The following is a 17715-nucleotide window of genomic DNA, read 5'->3' on the forward strand; positions in this document are numbered from 1 at the left end:
ACTACAATAGCTACAAAAACCAGCCAAGCTACTAGGCCACGATCACTTGATTATCGGTTGCTTTGCTTCCAGTGGCCTGTCAGACTCTCCATCAAGGTGACTTAAGAGCGGGTCTTCCCAGCCTCAACTTTCAATGTTATGTTTACAGCAGGAATAGTGTTTCTAAATTCGCAGCAGCAAATGGTGCATAGGAATGGGGGCAGGTATCTGCTGGTCGAAATGCACAGCCTTCTCTTGAGCATGCCATATTCCCAAGCACTTCCTTCGGGGAATTCTCCCCTGTTCCAATCGCCTGATCCTAGCGCTACCCTCCAGTTCCCACCAGGTTTATTCGCATCCCGCCTCCGCCCCACGCTCTCCTTATCCCTATTCAGGTGGGCTGGCAGAGACTAACCACCCCGCTAACACCCATTAACCACCTCGGGGTTGATCAAACTGGGCAGGCTTCAACGCGCGCAAAATTCCCCCCTCTCCGCCTGGGTAGATGGAGGCTGACGGGTAAGCGATTCCTGCCTTTGCCAAAGCAAGGTCCGCATTTGTGACGGCTCAGATAGGTATACCGGGAAGAGGGGGGTGTAGGGGGAGGGAAGAGTATTCCGGATTTTTCCATCAGTCTGAAATCCAAGCGGCTGCTTCTCCCACCCGCTCCTCCCTCTCCGTACATACTCGGCGCTCTCCGCTTCCCATCCCAGAGCCACGCTCTCCCGGCCCCCTCACCATTTCTGCGCCGGGGACCCTCCGTCCTCAGTCTCCTGCAGCTGTTGCTGTTGCTGCTCTTCAGGGGCGGGCCCCGACCAGCGACAGGAGCGAGCCGGGGCCCCCCAGCCCAGCTGCCACCCTCGACCTGGAAGTGAATTTGCCTCGGCGGAGCCGGCGGAAAAAAACGAAAGAAGAAACACCAGCAAACACCCACACAGCTCCCGCCTCCTTTAAAGGAGACGCGCTCCGGCACCCGGGGAAGCCTTCCAACATGCCCGAGCAAAGATGGCATTGGTCGTGCAACGCTATCAGACAGGAGTTCCCACTGAATTCAGTGCCCCTTGCTCTTCCCGATAAGTAGGTATAAGCTGGCAGCCCGCCTGAGTGATGAACAGGCCCCCCCTGGGTTTCCGGGGCCATAACAGATAACTGATAAAAGTGATGCCATTCAGTCAAATCATTCAAAATAAAGAAAAGAGAGCCCCTAGGCCTGTACAGTTTCCCTTACTACAGAGTAACCGCGAGACAGGGATCCTGACTTAGATACTGAAGCTTCGAGGCAGATATAATCTCTGACACATTAAATATATATGTTGTAAAATTTCTAGGCCACTTTGTAAGAGGCTTACACGGGGAGTTTAAAACACCACACCACACACAGCAAAACAGTAAGTATAAAACCAGAGTTTAGATGCAATCGCTGTTAGTAAAGAGTTTAAAGAAAATCAATAGCAGGAATGAGAATAAAACCATAAAAAAACCTATTCTTTGCCACTGAAGTACAGTAAAACAACCTCCAGGCAATAAATGCACTAGATTGGAGAAAAACCAGCTCCCTCTTCTACTCACATATTTTGAGATTCGTTATTCATATAAGGTGTTGGTGGGAATTCAAAGGCCGTATTATCATAATTATTTCAATTAACCAAAATGTCACAAATTTGTGAGCAAGCTTCTGAGTTCTCCAGCCATGTGCGAAACTGCCTCTGTTATGGTCCTAAAAGCAGCTGCTATCAAAATTAGCATTCAATCTGAATTTCCTTATACATTTGCATGAGCATATTCAAGGTCCCCCGCCCCGCCAATCCAAATATGCAAGAAGTTTTGAACATCTTTGGTTTCCTTTTTGGGAGCCTTACAGCAAGTTTGATGTATTCATCATGACATTAAGGGCTCAAGCAAAACCAGGGATTTCTCTTCCAACGCATATTTTAAAGCAGCATACCAAAGGTGTTTTGTTATTATTATACTAGTATCCGCTGTTTTGAATTGTCACTGTGTTCATCTTGATTTGAGCCTTGCACAAAAAAATTAGAGACTGTTGCTATTCTACTCGTGCTTTTCAGGTAGGTTTGGAGTCCGTGAAAACAACCCATCTTGCTACAAGGGGTTGGGGGGGCGGGATTTCTGTTTTACAGCGCGATCCTATACATGTTGACATGTTTCAGTGGAGTTTACACTAATATGTAAACATGCATGTGGCATTACTCTCCTGGGAGTAAGCGCGCTGAGCACAATGAAATTTAATCCCCGGTAAATATGTGTAAGATTGCACTCTTAACACAGCTGCTGCTCCTCTACAACTGGTCACTGGGACGAGCAGTTTCAGCTATTTCCGTGTGAATGCCTATGCTTATAGCTTGCGCTGCGACTCAACAGGCTCCCACCCGCCTCTTCAACCCCTTCGCTTCCTCCATAGGGCAGAGCGGAAGTTGCCTGTGCCGTGTACGTCGCTGATTTTCTTCCGCCTGGTGCAGGGGGGCAAGATTTCCTGGGACGCTTTCACCTTGCAGGGAGAAGCGCAAGTATATGCTGAGCGTTTTCCTTCCTCCCCTTCCCTTCTTTGCAGAGAAATGGCTGGGCTGATCAACTTCGAGGATGAAGAGGAGGTGAAGGAGTACTTAGACAATCTGGGTGTGGAGTTCAGCTTCCAGTGCTATAAGGAGAAAGATCCAGACGGTAAGGTGGAGGTAGCTCCGTGGCCAACATTGTTTGGTCTACGACGTTTTCCCCAGCGCTGGACATGCAGGCTGCAGTCCTCTTTGTCCAGTTACCTGGGAGTAAGCCCCATTGAACTCAGCGAGATTTATTTCTGAGTAGACGTGCGTAGGTCTGCACAATTAATTCAGGGTGTTTACTTTTGAATATGTGTTTGTTTTCTTGGGTGTGTCACATAAGCATAGGTTACATAAAGATAATGAAAGCAGGTCCCACATTTATTCTGCCACCTTGATTTATCTGTAACCTTGCGGCAGACTAAAAAAATATATGGGTATTTCATCCTCAGGTTTTTGAGTGGAAGCTTTACCATAGTATCTGCAGTACTGAAATTATGAGCAGCTTTCAAAACAAACAGTGGCTGCAAATTTAAGCAGCCTTAATCTGAAGCAGTGGTGAGAAAACCATTACCCTCTAGATGACTGCAACGCCCATCTGTTCCAGCCATCAACATCTGGTTCCCCATCTTTGAGCAAAAATCAACAGGCCTTTCAAATAGATTTAGGTAAAAGTTCTCTGGAGCTTATAACACAAAGGAAAGGACTACTGGGCAAATCAGTAAAAAGGTAAAGAGACCCCTGCCCATTAGGTCCAATCGTGGCCGACTGGGGTTGCGGCGCTCATTTCACTTTATTGGCCAAGGGAGCTGGCGTACAGCTTCTGGGTCATGTGGCCAGCATGACTAAGCCGCTTCTGGCGAACCAGAGCAGCACACAGAAACGCCGTTTACCTTCCTGCTGGGAAGGTAAGCTATTTATCTACTTGCACTTTGACGTGCTTTCGAACTGCTAGGTTGGCAGGAGCTGGGACCGAGCAACGGGAACTCACCCTGTCGCAGGGATTCGAACCGCCGACCTTCTGATCGGCAAGTCCTAGGCTCTGTGGTTTAACCCACAGCGTACTGTATTCTAATTTTGTTACCTGTGCACGCAGCCCCTTCGCTCCTCCCTTTGCTGAGCCAGCAGTCAAACTTCACATAGTTGCCTGTTTCCACCAAACCAGGAAATTATGGTTACCAGCATTGGAACAAGCAAGGAACTTAAGCTAACTTTAAAGCATAGTTAACTCTCCCCATATTTTCTGAAGCTAGTAACCCATGTTTCCAGAATTCAGAAGAGACAGGAAACATGGCTAATTAGAGACTTCCTGGTTTGATTTTTTGCACCTCAAAGTGATGGTGTATGTGTGAATAAAGTTTTCATTCACATTTTGGCTTTAAGATTAGATCATCCAAACTGAGTCAGTAGGGATCAGTCCCTTTTTACTTTTTTATTTTATATGGAAATATAGCATTAGGACCTATTGGTCAATCCAATTTCAGACTCGGAAGTCAGCCCATTTTATGCCTTTCACTACATTACCAGGTAGCAGATGTTGGAGGCAATCAACACCCTGTCCTAACTGATAAAAACAAAATCAAACAAGGAAGAAACCAAAGATTGCAAGTGAAGCACAAAAATGGGGATGGCATGATCATACCTTAAGTTTCCTTCATTGTGAAACCACAGGTTGTCACCGTCTTGCTGAGTACCTAGAGGGAGTAAAGAAAAACTTTGAGGGAGCTGCTAAAGTACTAAAGGATAATTGTGAAAAAAACCTGCACAGTGAGAGCTGCTACAAACTTGGAGCCTACTATGTTACTGGAAAAGGTAAGAAAGAACATCCCTCTCTACAACCCATTGTATCTCTACGTAAAAGGAAAAGCAATCCAAGTAAGGTTATTGAAAGCTTATGTAGTGCAGTGTAGTGGATGGTTTTTTTGCCTCAGTTCTCTTAGCTGCAGTATGGGAGTAGCACTGGACTTACTTTCAGGGATGTTGTAAAGGACTCCTGCACTGCAGGGGGTTAGACGACTACATGATCCTTGTGGTCCCTTTCAATTCTATAATTCTGTGAAAAGAACTATGCATAGAACAAATCATTTTTTCCCTGCAGGTGGGCTCCCTGCAGATCTGAAAACTGCCTACAACTGTTTTTTGAAGTCTTGTGAGAAAGGTGGGAAGAAATCCATAGATGCTTGTCACAATACTGGACTGCTGGCACATGATGGACGGGGCAATGATGATGAGAAGCCCAACGCACTCCTAGCCAGGGATTATTACAGTAAAGCTTGTGATGGCGGTTTTGCCCCCAGCTGTTTCAATCTTAGTGCAATATATCTCCAAGGAGCCCCTGGGATACCAAAGGATATGAACCAGGCTTTGGAATACTCTCTGAAAGCGTGCGACTTGGGACACATATGGGCATGTGCCAACGCTAGCCGAATGTACAAGCTAGGGGACGGAGTTGAGAAGGATGATGCCAAGGCAGAAACCCTAAAGAATAGAGCAAAAGACCTGCACAAAGAACAGCAGGCAGCTACAAGATCCTTAACATTTGGAGAGTAAGCCCAGTCAAGTGCATTAGCGTTTTCTCAAGAAACATACTTTGTACAATAGTGCACAGACAGTGGGTGGAATTCAGCATTGCAGTATTGCAACATTGCTGCTTGCCAGACAGAATGATTCCCCCTCTCCTCCCCCTGCCTGCTGTTCTGGGGGTTCTCCAAACACCTGCCGTGAGCTAATTTCGGGAGGCACCCAGCGGGAGGAAATGGGGGGAAAGGTATAGAGTTTGATTCAAAAAAACATTTGTGTGAATGAGTGTCTCTTTTTGCCTGTACAAATTACTGTTTTGTAAACACAATAAAAACCAATATTTTTAGGACATGGGTGATTTTTTTGGGGGAGCTCAATCTTTAGATGAGAAAATGCTGTATTTAAAACTATAACGTGAAAACTGCTGTAAACTAAACCATTGTTTCTAGAATGTAATTATCAAATACATCAGGATTACATACACTGAGTTAACAGTCCAGTGGGATCTGTTGTTTCTAAATAAACTCTTTTCTGCAGTAAGCCCCTTTATTCATTTTCAGAAAGCAGAAATTGTATCTTTAGAAAAAGAAGCAACTGGCCAACTCCACTCATGTAACACTTTGCAGATAGGTAAAGGGATGTGCTAATATGCTATTAAAGCCATCAATACCAAATGCATTAATTAGGAAGCACATTCCATTAATTTCAGTGGCACAAGCTTTGAGGGGAATATGGTTTGAATAACTGTATTGAGTGATAATATATATAATTGAATATCTTATTTCTTGCTTACATGGGGATAAGTATGTGAAACTTTACTATTTTAACCATGCTGTTTCTAGGCAACTCCTATGCTTACCAGGCACTAATCTTTATTTTGTGATCTAAGTGTAGCAGATTAAATTATATTCAGCTGGGGATTGTTGATTTTTTTCTTTCTTTTTTTCAAATTAATTTATATAAGCAGTCTCCCATTTATTATTGCAAATTGGTGACTACTTATATAAATTATCTGGGGGGGGGTACTTATAGAAGTTGCCAAAAGAAGGGACACATGATCATAATTCATTTTAAATTCAGGCCCAGTTCACATAATATTGGGCAACACACAAGCATGCAGTTCCAGGAATAAGCTTGTGATTTGTGTGCTCACAAATGCATCTGACACCTTGCCTACGTGAGGTCATGAGAATTACTACCAGCCCTAACGGTGATGGCGTGAGGTAGGGCAATATGTTTCACAATGCAGTTATTTTACCGTGTGGGCAATTAGGAATGTTCATGGAGAAGACAAAACTGTTCACTAGTCCTTAAACTTCTACATCACTTCAGAAAACAGGAGAATCAAAATTGTTTCTGAACGCCATTCAGCTCTCTTGGCTTGTAAACTGTTTTCTATGGAGTTTGAGCGGTTAATTTGTATTCTTTCCTATTTCTGAAGGGTTCTTTAATAGCTGAATCCATGACTGATTGTGTAGGATCAGTTTGTGACATCAATCAGTGCACGGTTTATTACTTTAATTAACTTCTTCAGAATAATCTGCTACCTTTTTCTGTCACTAGGAGGCACTCTAGTTTTAAAATTCACATTACATTTACCTTTTTAGTCTCATATGCTTGTGTATAGGAAACACATTTTTATTCCCTTCAGGGTGGTGATTTGAATTCTGAAATAACTGTGAGTGTAATTTGTAATAATTAGGTTTGGGTCCAAATAACAGTTGTAACTGATAGAAGCAGAATGTAAAACATCTCCCAGGTTTCTCAGCATTATTTCTAACATGCCTTCCTTATAGCCTGAAGTCTTCTATCATGAGTGTGGATAGTATAATTACTCAAACATTCCTTAGTTCTATTCGTGTGCCTTATTTCCACATCATCCCACAGGTTTGACTTCTGCTGAATACCTTCCTTTCATTGCTGCCTTGTGCTTGTTAAATGTTGAATTTCTTATATAAATATTCAGTGTCCTGTATCTTAAAAATGAATATTTTATCAGCACAATCAGGAAGGAGCTCAGCTATTAACACTACAACTTGAATCCTATTCATCTTTATAACAATGGTATCAAATTCTTCATAAGCAAATCAAAAGAGGGGTGAGAAGTTTTCAAAGTCAATAAGAAAATACACAAATTCCTCAGCACTTCAGTTTTTTAATCTATGCCATTCCTGATGCGATTTAAGAGTTGCAGATGTGTCTACTTTATTTGAATATAATTGTTCAACCTGATTAGAACCTGTATCTGTTTCTTGAAGCAATGTATATACCCAGATGTTGCTTTGGAAACATCTTTGTTGTTTACCAAGACTTCAGTATTGCCTGTTTGGTTCGGAACAAAAGGAGTGACATAAACCATCAGTTCTAATTATTTGATGCAGATGACTTGGAACTAATAGGTGCGTTCCTTCCAAATGGAGAACGTGGTCAGCAGAGGAAAACATTTGTAGCTACTATGTAAGTGACTTCCAAACACTAGTAAATAGACATGCTCACCCAAATTAGAGGAAGCAAACCATCTTGTTTAGTACAGTTACAGGATTTCTGTAAAATGAAGGGGTACCTGTTCCTTTTCCATGCCTAATAGCTTGCATTGAAATCCTGTAAGGGTGCTTCACTGTGGAACTGGGTTTAATAAGCAACTCTTTTTTAAAAAAAAAAAGAGTCTTCCCTCTGAAGACTTTGTCTCTACATCGCTTTTTGCTTCATAAATAGTGACTCAAATGTATGATCTGTTCCAGAACAAGATACTTTAATTATTTATACTTTGAGTTTATTTTGGTTTGGTTTTATTTAGTGTCATTAATGCTCCTTGTGCTTTTCAGAGCATGAGTGGACAGCTTACAACCCCAAAGCTTACAGCCTAAATTTCGATGCAGGGGAAACAACAGAAGTAGTAGTGGATGGAGGCAGGGGTATAAACAGAAAAGAACATGAATTTATTTCTCTTACACATATTTAAACTTAGTTCCAGTGGGGTATGCAAGCAATTAATACTCATCAACGTTACTCTTCTGACAAAAGGCCTCTTTAAAAAACCCCCAAAACTCAACACCATTCTTAAGAGACAGTGGCTAAATTAAATTCTTTAGATTCCAGTTAAGGAAAGATCCCCTGTCCCTATTGGGATGCAGAATCAATTTAGCTCTGATCTATTTGAGAATAGTCAATTAACTTTGAAGTAACAGGATGGATGTCCACAGTTGGATACCATTACCATTTATTGAGTTCACTGGCATTTTAAATAAATACTCTCTTTGGAATCAAACATGAGAAGTCGGTGAATTTAAATTTTGCCTTGATTATATCCACTGTAGCGTTTTACAAGGAAAACATGAAGACTGGTCTATCACACTGAAGGACAATATGAAAACTGGTAGATAGTAACAACAGATGGGAGCAAAGATCCTTTTATCTGCTAGCTGTTGAACTTTATTATACTTTTCCCCAAGTGCCCCAAGTACCCCCAAGTGGAATTGTTTTGGTGTTTCTGTTGACATTGCATCATCTCCCTTTCACCACAGAATCTACAATGGTTACAAAGATGACCAGAGGTGGTGGGGATTAGGATATGTGGGTTAAATTCAGTGAAGTCATTGCACTTGTGGAATGACTTCTGCTTACACATTAAAACTTCCCTTCCCTTTCTCCCACCACACTCCCACAGTGTTCCATTGTAATATGGGAATGTGAAATAATGAGAAACGAGGAGACAAGTTGCTAGCCACAGGTAGAATCAGGCTTCTAGAAGAACTTTTCAGGGCAGGAGAGAGCTGAGTAATTGCAAGCAGAGATTGCAAGGACATCAAAAGAGACTGAAGATGAGAGAAGGGGACACAATGGGATGGGACAACAGTTGGGGAGAGGTAGGAGAAGTAGTGATAAGGGAGAAGCAATGTGAGCCAGCGTGAAGGGTAATCAGTGTTGTTCAACTTTGGGTCCCCAGATGTTGCTGAACCACAACTCCCATCATTCCCAGCAGGCTTAGCTAGTGATCAGGGATGATGGGAACTGTGACCCAACAAACAGAGTATACAGATTGTACTGGTGAAGGAGAACTGACACCCAGCCTTGCCAACATCTCCCTTGCCAAGAGTCTTCATGTCAAGAGAGGAGATAAAGTAGAAATTATTCTTCAGATTTGCCTCTGGAAAATCAAATCTTAAGAAACAGGTTGTATAAGGTGTATATTAAATATTCAAATCCTATGGGATTATTTAATAATTTGGGGGACACTAGGAATTATAGATTATCATGGGCATGAGCTGAGGGCATAATTTTTTTATATTTGTCTAAACATACTATGAAATGCTTAATACGTATATTTCATTTATCTTTGAAGTGGTTAGATGATAAAATTTCTTGAACTTTTGCTGAACTCACAGTAATGTTTTTTCGACCGTTCATAATACGATGCAGCAAAATCAATGCAATTAGGACTTCTGAGAGGTTTACATTATTGGACTGAGCTATGAAAAGAAGCAGAAAACAACACTCTTCACAATATGAAAGAACTTGCTCAAAAACAAGTAGTTGAAAATTAGTGTAACAATTTAGAAACATTCATTATGGAAGATGTTGTACTCCTCTAACATAGGTAGGTATCATCAACCTTTTAGACCCAGTACCCACTTTTAACCCAAACATGCCTTTTGGAACCCATTCCTTAATCTTTTACCACATATTTGCATGGTGTTAGTGCTTCTGTTGCGACCAAGCTTGAATTGGGCTACCACCCTCTAGCGAGTCCTGACCCACCAGTTGAAGACTAGTGCTGTAATAGATGCAATGTCTACAACAGGTTTTCTTAATCCTTGTGTAGATGGTGGATGGCTTGCTTCCGAAGTCTCATAACTGATGCTATTACTTTTTTCCATGCTGCCTTCAAAAAGACAAGCGTTTGGTCGTGCAATTTAAGTAATAGTGTAACCCTCTTACATGTCAACTCAGAAGCAAGCCCCATTACTCCCAGGTAGAATTTTAATGGGAAGCCTTGTTTGTATCCCTTTATTTAATGCAGAAATAATCTCATTTGGAATTTATACAGCACATTTTCCTAAGTGCTCGGAGCACTTCATGGCTGCTATTGCAGTAATCTTTTCTTTTTTAAAACTGTGTTATTATGAACATTCGCATCACAGATGCAGGGCTGAAGCTCAGTGATAATGGCCTGCCTAAGGCTACCAAGTACATTTGTGACATCTGTACCAGAAACTCGGTACTTATGCACTGAACCAGTTTGCACTAGTTATGATACTGAGGAGCCCCATGGGGGTGGGGGCAGAAGAATTGCAATATGTTGAATATAGTGTATTTATAACAATTTTTTATTAAATATACCAATGTGATATAAGATGTGCAAATAGAACCTGTAACAAAATGTTGCAGTGTTGAGTGCTCTTGTCTGGTGTGCCACCCACCCACCCACCTATACCTTCCTCCAGGATATTCTATTCCCCCCTCCTTTTTTTCTTTTTGCAGCTCCCAACAGACAGCGTCCAGTGCCCATTGTGCAAGCCCAGTCTCATAGAAGTAGGTTGGGAGGGGGGATTTTCCTGAATATTTGTTGTGCTTCTGCAAACAGGATTCCCCCAAGACTGCTGATACAGCCCTCTTGTATATGGAAGCTGCCATTTTGGTTTCAATAAGCAACAGCGTTCACCATTCAATGCTGGAAATGTAAGGAAGAATAATGAAACAAGATACAAAGCTACTGCAGTTTACAAAGCTATTAACAATATGGGGGAGGTCCATATCTCAGTGGTAGAGCATCTGTTTTGCTTGCAGAAGGCCCCATGTTCAATTCCTGACATTTCCAGGGAGGGCTGGGAAAGAACTGCTGCCTGCCAGGGGAGACAATACTGAGATAGATGGGTGCATGTTCTGGCTGTATTTGGCAGCTTCCCATCATATGTATGATAAACACAGAGAGAGAAAAATGCATTTCTGTTAATGTCCTAATTGTATTTCCCCCGTTTAACAGATTTTTAGTCTCCTTGACAAGTAGTCAAGCAGATAGGCTGTTACAGCATATGCTATTTTTATCATAAGAGAAAATGAACAACTAACATCCATCCACATTACACTAGGATAAAAATGTAATCAATAAGTATGGTAACTTAAGCTGGCTTATTAGGAACCCCACAGTGAGATACGGTACTCTTTCAAAAAATGTGTCAGTAAAATCCTGCTCATATATAAATGTCTCTTTATTACAGTTAGCAACAAGCTAGTAGAAATATCATCTGGCAGACACCCTGCATTAACAGCTGAGTAATGCCCAATTCCTATGGAGGATTTCCACAGACACATATCCCATATTTGATGGATTACTATTGAAACATTACTGTATCAGAAACTTATCTTTGTTTCTATGCTGCTGATCCAAAGAATCATGCAATGAACCATTTTGTTGCTCATGTTAGGCCTTTTAAAAAAAATGAAACTCCAACAATCATGTATTTGGAGGAGAAGAAGTAAAGGAGTCTGAATCCAGCCCTTCACTCCCTCACCTGGGTAACTGATTGACAGGATGTATACCCTTTCTAAAAGAGTTTCACATGTACAGGCCAGGTATTGTATTAGATAATTAGAAAATGGAAGCACACATTAAACCTGTTTGCACAAGTGGTTCCCCAGTAGAAGGTATAGATGGCCTCTGACTAGATTGTAAATAAGGTTGATCATATTAATGCAGGGATGAGGAACCTGTGGCTCGTCAGCTGTTTCTGGATTCCAACTTCCATCTGCCCTAGATAGTATGGCCAATGGTGAGGAATTATGGGAGTTGTAGTCCAGCAGCATCTTGATGGAGGATCCAGAGGGCTTTTATGTTATCTCGTGGGATTTTATGTCCTTTGCTTTGGACTTAGACGCTCAACATTCACCATCCTTGCCAGCTCAGGAAATACGGATGTCTCAATTTATATTGTTGTCCAACAGGAGTTTTGTTAGGGGGGGCAGGCTTTTGTTGGGGGGGGGAGAACCTCAGATTTTTATTGATTTGTATTGATGGGGGGTAGCTGCCCCCCTTGGCTATGCCCATGACAGGTTCCACATCCCTCCTCCACTTAGATCAGCAATCATCAGAAAGGTATTACCAGGAAGCAAGCAGCCAAAGATTCAGCAACGAGTTCATTTTCATGTTTTTTTGTATCCTCATGTAAAGCTGGCTTGAGCCCTTCATGACAATAGGCAGCCCACCTGTGCTTTTGGAATTGAAGTTGCCCTTACTTCATTTCATATCCTTGAGAGAACATTGGTTTGCTGTGGACACTTGAGGAACATACGGTACTTGACTCCCTCACGCCAATACCAATTTAAGCCTGAGTTGTATCTGGCTATAAGGTAGGCGGGGGCAAGCAGGAACGCAATGTGATTCTGTTGCAGCTGAAAGGAATGGAGTTCTCAGAGACAAATTGGTAGGAGACCTTGAGACTTCAAAAAAGAAATGGGACCTTTCTTTCCTCTAATGAAAAGAGTGTTGGAGAGTGCTTGAAAAATAATTAAGAAGGTTGCTTTACTTTTACACCTGAAAGAGTTTATTTAAAGATATTGATTGTATCCAATATCCAGTGAAGAGGCATTTCATGTTCCCATGGTTGGAATTCACCATTACCAGTGGCCATGGCAAACCTGCTTCCCCCCCCCTTAAGGTTGCTATTTTTAAAAATGCCACTGCAAGTGGCAGCAGCAAGAGGGGTAGGCATGGCTACTATTTGTATTATTGCACGCCACCCCAGTCTTTGAGAAGTGCGAGACTTCAGGGATTTCAGGCACCCAGGGTTCGGTTTCCTTGGAATGAGGAACAGCAGCGATCAGGCGTGGCTCTGTCTCCAAGCCGCCCAGTCTGCAGCCTTCTCACTTCTAGCTCTCGCACCTTAACACTCAACTCTGGCCTTTGTCTTTCTAACTCACTACTTCCTTTGTTACCTTAACAACCCATACTTTGGGGGCCATTATCAAGAAGCTTGTCTGGCTATCCCAGCAATTGGATCCTCGTTGGATTCAGGAATTAGAAGGGACTCAGGCATACAGCCTAACCCCCTCCACCCCAAACTCACAACAGTATCCTCCACAATGCCTTGCACCTAGCAGCATTCCAGGGCATGGATGTGTGTGTGAAATGGTAGCCACCATAAGAGATGATGGGGAATATTTGAAGAACAAAGTGGTCTTCTTTTCCTTGGGTGGTGGGCAGAGGAAAATAAAAGTATATGAAGAGTTTAGTATCAGCTCTACATACTTTTTTGTGCATGACTTTTACATCATGTTGGCTCAACCATGTTTTCTCTATTTTTTTTCCCCCAAGGCTAACTGGACTTAAGAACTAGAATAATATATATTTTTTAATAAAGTATTCATTTGTAAGCAATAAATGCTTTCATTTATTTTATTCCCATATATGATGGGACAGAAGGATTCTGGTGGTAAGTACTGTTTTTGTCCATCTTGCTTGGTGATGGTACATGTATTTTGAACTTAATATTGTCAGTTCAGAAAAAGTACCGGCATTGCATTTATCTAGATAATACCCATGGTTCTGAACTGAGATACCCATTACTTTGAGGACCATAATTGAATATCCAAGCCGAATGAAAAATTGCAGACCTGCCCTGTGCCTTCTTCAATAGAAATTGTTGATAAATTGACCTATTGAAACTAGCATTCAACGAACAGTAGCCCTCTGTGTGGGCAAGCCGCATGATCTTAATTTTTTAACTTACTCACCTTTTAGCCATATTGAACAGTGCACTTTAGAGTTTATTTCAACATGGAGCTGCTGGATTCTGAGAATTAATGGATTCTGAGTATACTTCAGACAAATAGATAAAAGCTGTTATAGCATAACAGAACCTTTTGACCTTTCTACTGCGAGACCTTTCTACTGTGGAATGTGCACTCATAACATAAAACTAGAAATGCTTTGGTCTAAACCAGGGGTGGGGAAACTGCAGCATTCCAGTTGTTGGGCTCCAACTCCCATCAGCCTCAGCCAGGAGGTATTGGAGTTGTAGTCCAAGAGCATCTGAAGGACTACAGGTTCCCTATCACTGACTTAAATTTTAAGCTAATAATGAACGATTAACAATCAGCATGGCTGAATTTATAAGTCAGTAATAACAGATGAAAATAAGAATTCATTCAAGTGCTGGTAGCAAGCATTTTCCCGAAATCCTTTCCCAACCAGCATTGCCAATAGTTATGTATGATGCAATTTGTAGTCCAACAACATCTGGCCACACATTCCCCTTCCTTGCCAAACGTGAAGACGAGGCATACGTGTTGCCCTCAAGCTTACATATAAGAAGACAGCGTATCCAGACCTATAACTTCCGCTACCTGCTCTTACTCACTAAACCACCTCTCAGATATTTACTTGTCTTCCTAGCCCCTACTATTCCTGACTCAGCTTATTTCGCTACACTAACTCATCCTCCCCACAAACTCTAGCCCACTTCACCCCCACTCCAACCAACCTCCCAACGAACTCCTCCACCCCTCCCAGAGCTGGTTTTATAGTCCCTCTGACTCCACCCCCCTGGGTTCTGACTGGATAACCTGTTTAACGATTTCACCTCCAGCACTCTCATATGTTAACGTCACAGCCATTACTTCTCTTGCTTGCCAAGAGCCTATTCCCTTGTTTCTATAGTCACATGAAAATACTGAGTGACAATTGTAGTAGAAGTTGTAGGTAACCCTTTGTTTATGGACCAACTAATAGCATTTATCTCTTGCAAACACAAGTGAATAAAATGAACTACAGATTGATAACAGCAAAAAGATGTATAGAGGAATAAGTAGATCGCCTACCTAGTATGTGGACTGAAATTTTGTTATAGATGGAGCTCGAAATTCTTCTCTCAAACTTCAAAACCATCTTTTTAAAATGTGTACAGGACATACTTCCAAGGATCCTGAAGAAGTAAACAGCACGAAATGAGAGTGTGGTGATAAATTTGGCACCTAAATGTCCCCACTCTACAGCAGCCCCAAGTACAGCACTATTTTCCTCATAGGAGTGAATGACAACGTATATAAAAAGGGAAATGAAAGGGGGGCACTTAAGGAGACCTTTGGAGTGAGGAGGAAATTTGCTACTTATCCCAGGTGACCCTAGCCATAGAGTATCAAGGCTGCTCCAGAAGCAGTGTAACTTTATTTGTTTGACCAAACGTATCCCAGTTTGTTGAATGCTCTCTCCAGGGAAGCTCGCCTGGCGCTTTCATTATATATCTTTAGGTGCCAGGCAAAAACATTCCTCTTTCCCCAGGCTTTTGGCTAATTAAACAATCTATGGCCTTTTAAATTGTAGAGGATGCTGTTTTGTCTATTACTATGTTACGTATTTTTGTGTTTTTATATTGTAAATCGCTCTATGATCCTCAGATGAAGAGTGGTACAAAAATTTAATTAATAAATAAATACTCCCAATTGCCCTTTCTTAATTATATGATATGGACTTCTATTTTCCTCATTGTGTCGCATGTCTTAATATATTTTAGGTAGCATCTTTTTTAGGTTCCTCCCAAACAATTATTTCAAATTGTACACTGCTTTTATATGTTTAATAGACAACTCCATTAAATTATTAAGGTAACGACATCTGTCTGCAACTAGGCTGGCTAAAATATATGGTGACACTATAGTTAATTTCAAATGTAGCATGATTTTTGAATAGTTGATTTGATTTTTAAGAGGGGGTGTGGGGTGGCTTTGGCTCCACCCCCAATGCTGACATGTGGCCCCCGATAGAGGCAGTAAAACAGAAGCACTGGATTTTATATATACTGCATTGAACTAAGCAGCCCAAATTTGGCAGGTCTCCTGTCATTTTTCATGAGTGTTAAAAATGACTGCTAATCTACTTCAACAAGGAGGCAGGAAATGCCATCTCCTTGGCAGTGATGACGATGATTAAGGCAGACAAATCATGCGTGAGGAGAAAATTGCTTTCCCGCTGCACAAAGCAGCCCTGTATTATTTGCTATCTGCCTGTTATGTATAATTTTGACATTAATCCCTTGCACACCATGCCTGTTTAGAGGCCAGAACAGAGGTGGGGCCAGGCAAAGCAATTGGCTTGGGCCTACGATTTTGAGGCCTACCCCAAGCCCCTCTGGTAGGCGCAAAGGGGGACCCTTTGGTAAAGATGGTTGAAATGGGGCCTACATTTCCTATCTGGCCTGGGCCTATTACCTGTCTGTGCAGTTTGTGTATTCTGAAATTATTCTGATTTTTCACAGCAGGAAGAAAATAGCTAATTTTGCTGAAAATTGCACTAGTATGTCAGGCAAGTTTGTAACATTTAGAGAAGAAGAATGGGATGAATGAAGAATGAAGATTCCTAATCAGATTTATTTTGTTTGCGTGATTTAAATGAATGCAGAACAAAATGTGCCTAAAAATAAGATAGTAACATTTGAGGATTTGTCTGCGTGAGGAGCTGGCCAAAATTAGTCAGGACGTTCTCTCTCTGTTTTTGCGGTTGGATTTGTTACAATCATAATGCCCAAATGGCAAAGTTAACTGGTGATATCGCAGAGAAAACAAATATAGGAGATGGAGTACAATCTTCAACAATGCATAATGGTGTGCCTTTGGAGTATGCAGAGAAACTCAGGCAGTGATCCTTGGTGTGGAACTTGAGGTGATGTAAGTATGTCACTATTGTCATCTGTGAAATATTGCAGGGTGTGTTTTAGTAATTCAGACAAATGCAGCATAAATCCATGATGCACTAAAATCATGGATCTAAGAGTTTTCTAGACGCCCCCAAGTATAAGACACCCCCTATTTTTGGGGACTCTGATTTAAGAAAATGAGGTGAGATGGCCCTCATGTATAAGACGGCCCCTAATTTTGGACATAATCTTTAAGGAAAAAAACCTAGTCTTATACATGGAAAAATACGGTAATTGTAGGATACGTTTAAAAATATTTCACTCATCTTTATGGAAAGGAAAATATGATTTTTCAATTTATATTCAAAATTTCATTTCCCCTCAGATTCTACCCTCCCCCATTTTTCTGGACCTTCATACCACTGGGCTTTGCCCCACTACCTATAGTTTGTCATTCTGCAGCTAGCAACTATGTGACATCACAAGGCTCCTGCCTTGTGACATCACTCTGCCTTGTGACATCACCAGGATTTGGGAACTAGCAATTTTAATTAAGGTTTCAGAGCATCCTATTACTATCTCTCCCACAAAAATCTATATATGTTTTAAATAGGGGCTTCATAAAATTCACCTGTTATATTTATAGATGCTATGGCCACTTTGAGAATAATGAACATCCTATTTGAGATCCCCCCCCAATCTAATTGAAAGGGTATAATTTGGATTTAGCAGTGGCAAAAGAGGCATATATTTCACCTAAACACATCCTAGTGACATTATGATATTTTTGTTCCTTAATATGCATCAGCTGAAGAAACAAAATATCCCCATTTCTTTCTTCAGAAATTGGGCAATTTTCGGTACTTTGACTGCTAAGTCATTTAATATTTAAGGTTTAAAATCCCATTTTTTCAGTGAATGAAAGAGAGAAGATTACCTGCTGTTCATTTGATTAGATAAAGAGGCCATGCTGAAGGAGGTCTCTCTTAACAGTGTCTGACCAAAGCCAAGCCTTGTCAAGAACTAAAGCCAGC

General features: G+C 41.4%; 2 protein-coding genes and 1 long non-coding RNA gene across 4 annotated transcripts in view; 2 read left to right on the forward strand and 1 right to left on the reverse strand.

Moving 5' to 3' along the window:
* The window catches only part of LOC310765011 (protein zyg-11 homolog B), a 41128-nt gene extending 23413 nt beyond the window's left edge, over window positions 1-17715 (reverse strand). The window contains exons 1-3 of one of the 2 annotated variants that reach the window (XM_083619448.1): window positions 17619-17715; window positions 14871-14974; window positions 4177-4228 (exon numbers count right to left, since the gene is read on the reverse strand). Coding sequence is in view for 1 of the 2 variants with exons in the window: in XM_083619447.1 (XP_083475573.1) it covers window positions 718-720 (3 nt within the window). In the remaining variant the exon portion in view is untranslated. Of the gene's footprint in view, window positions 1-717; window positions 2249-4176; window positions 4229-14870; window positions 14975-17618 lie in introns of those variants that run through there. The other variant, XM_083619447.1, reaches the window with a different exon arrangement.
* COA7 (cytochrome c oxidase assembly factor 7) lies at window positions 2525-5400 on the forward strand. The gene is made up of 3 exons (XM_083619524.1): window positions 2525-2658; window positions 4206-4346; window positions 4633-5400. Exons 1-3 carry the CDS (start codon window positions 2553-2555, stop codon window positions 5082-5084), a joined length of 699 nt encoding a protein of 232 aa, XP_083475650.1. The 5' UTR covers window positions 2525-2552; the 3' UTR covers window positions 5085-5400.
* LOC310765042 lies at window positions 5997-6806 on the forward strand. The gene is made up of 2 exons (XR_014549410.1): window positions 5997-6277; window positions 6328-6806. It is a non-coding gene; the product is annotated as an uncharacterized lncRNA (long non-coding RNA).

Source organism: Podarcis filfolensis, assembly GCF_964270895.1.
Source record: "Podarcis filfolensis genome assembly, chromosome: 6".
Taxonomy (NCBI): domain Eukaryota; kingdom Metazoa; phylum Chordata; class Lepidosauria; order Squamata; family Lacertidae; genus Podarcis; species Podarcis filfolensis.

Excerpts from the sequence above, each read along its gene's own strand:
- COA7 (XM_083619524.1), top strand. The coding sequence starts at position 2,553 with ATGGCTGGGCTGATCAACTTCGAGGATGAAGAGGAGGTGAAGGAGTAC. Across the intron at positions 2,659-4,205 it reads TAAGGAGAAAGATCCAGACG|GTTGTCACCGTCTTGCTGAG; the intron begins GTAAGGTGGAGG and ends GTGAAACCACAG. Across the intron at positions 4,347-4,632 it reads CTACTATGTTACTGGAAAAG|GTGGGCTCCCTGCAGATCTG; the intron begins GTAAGAAAGAAC and ends TTTTCCCTGCAG.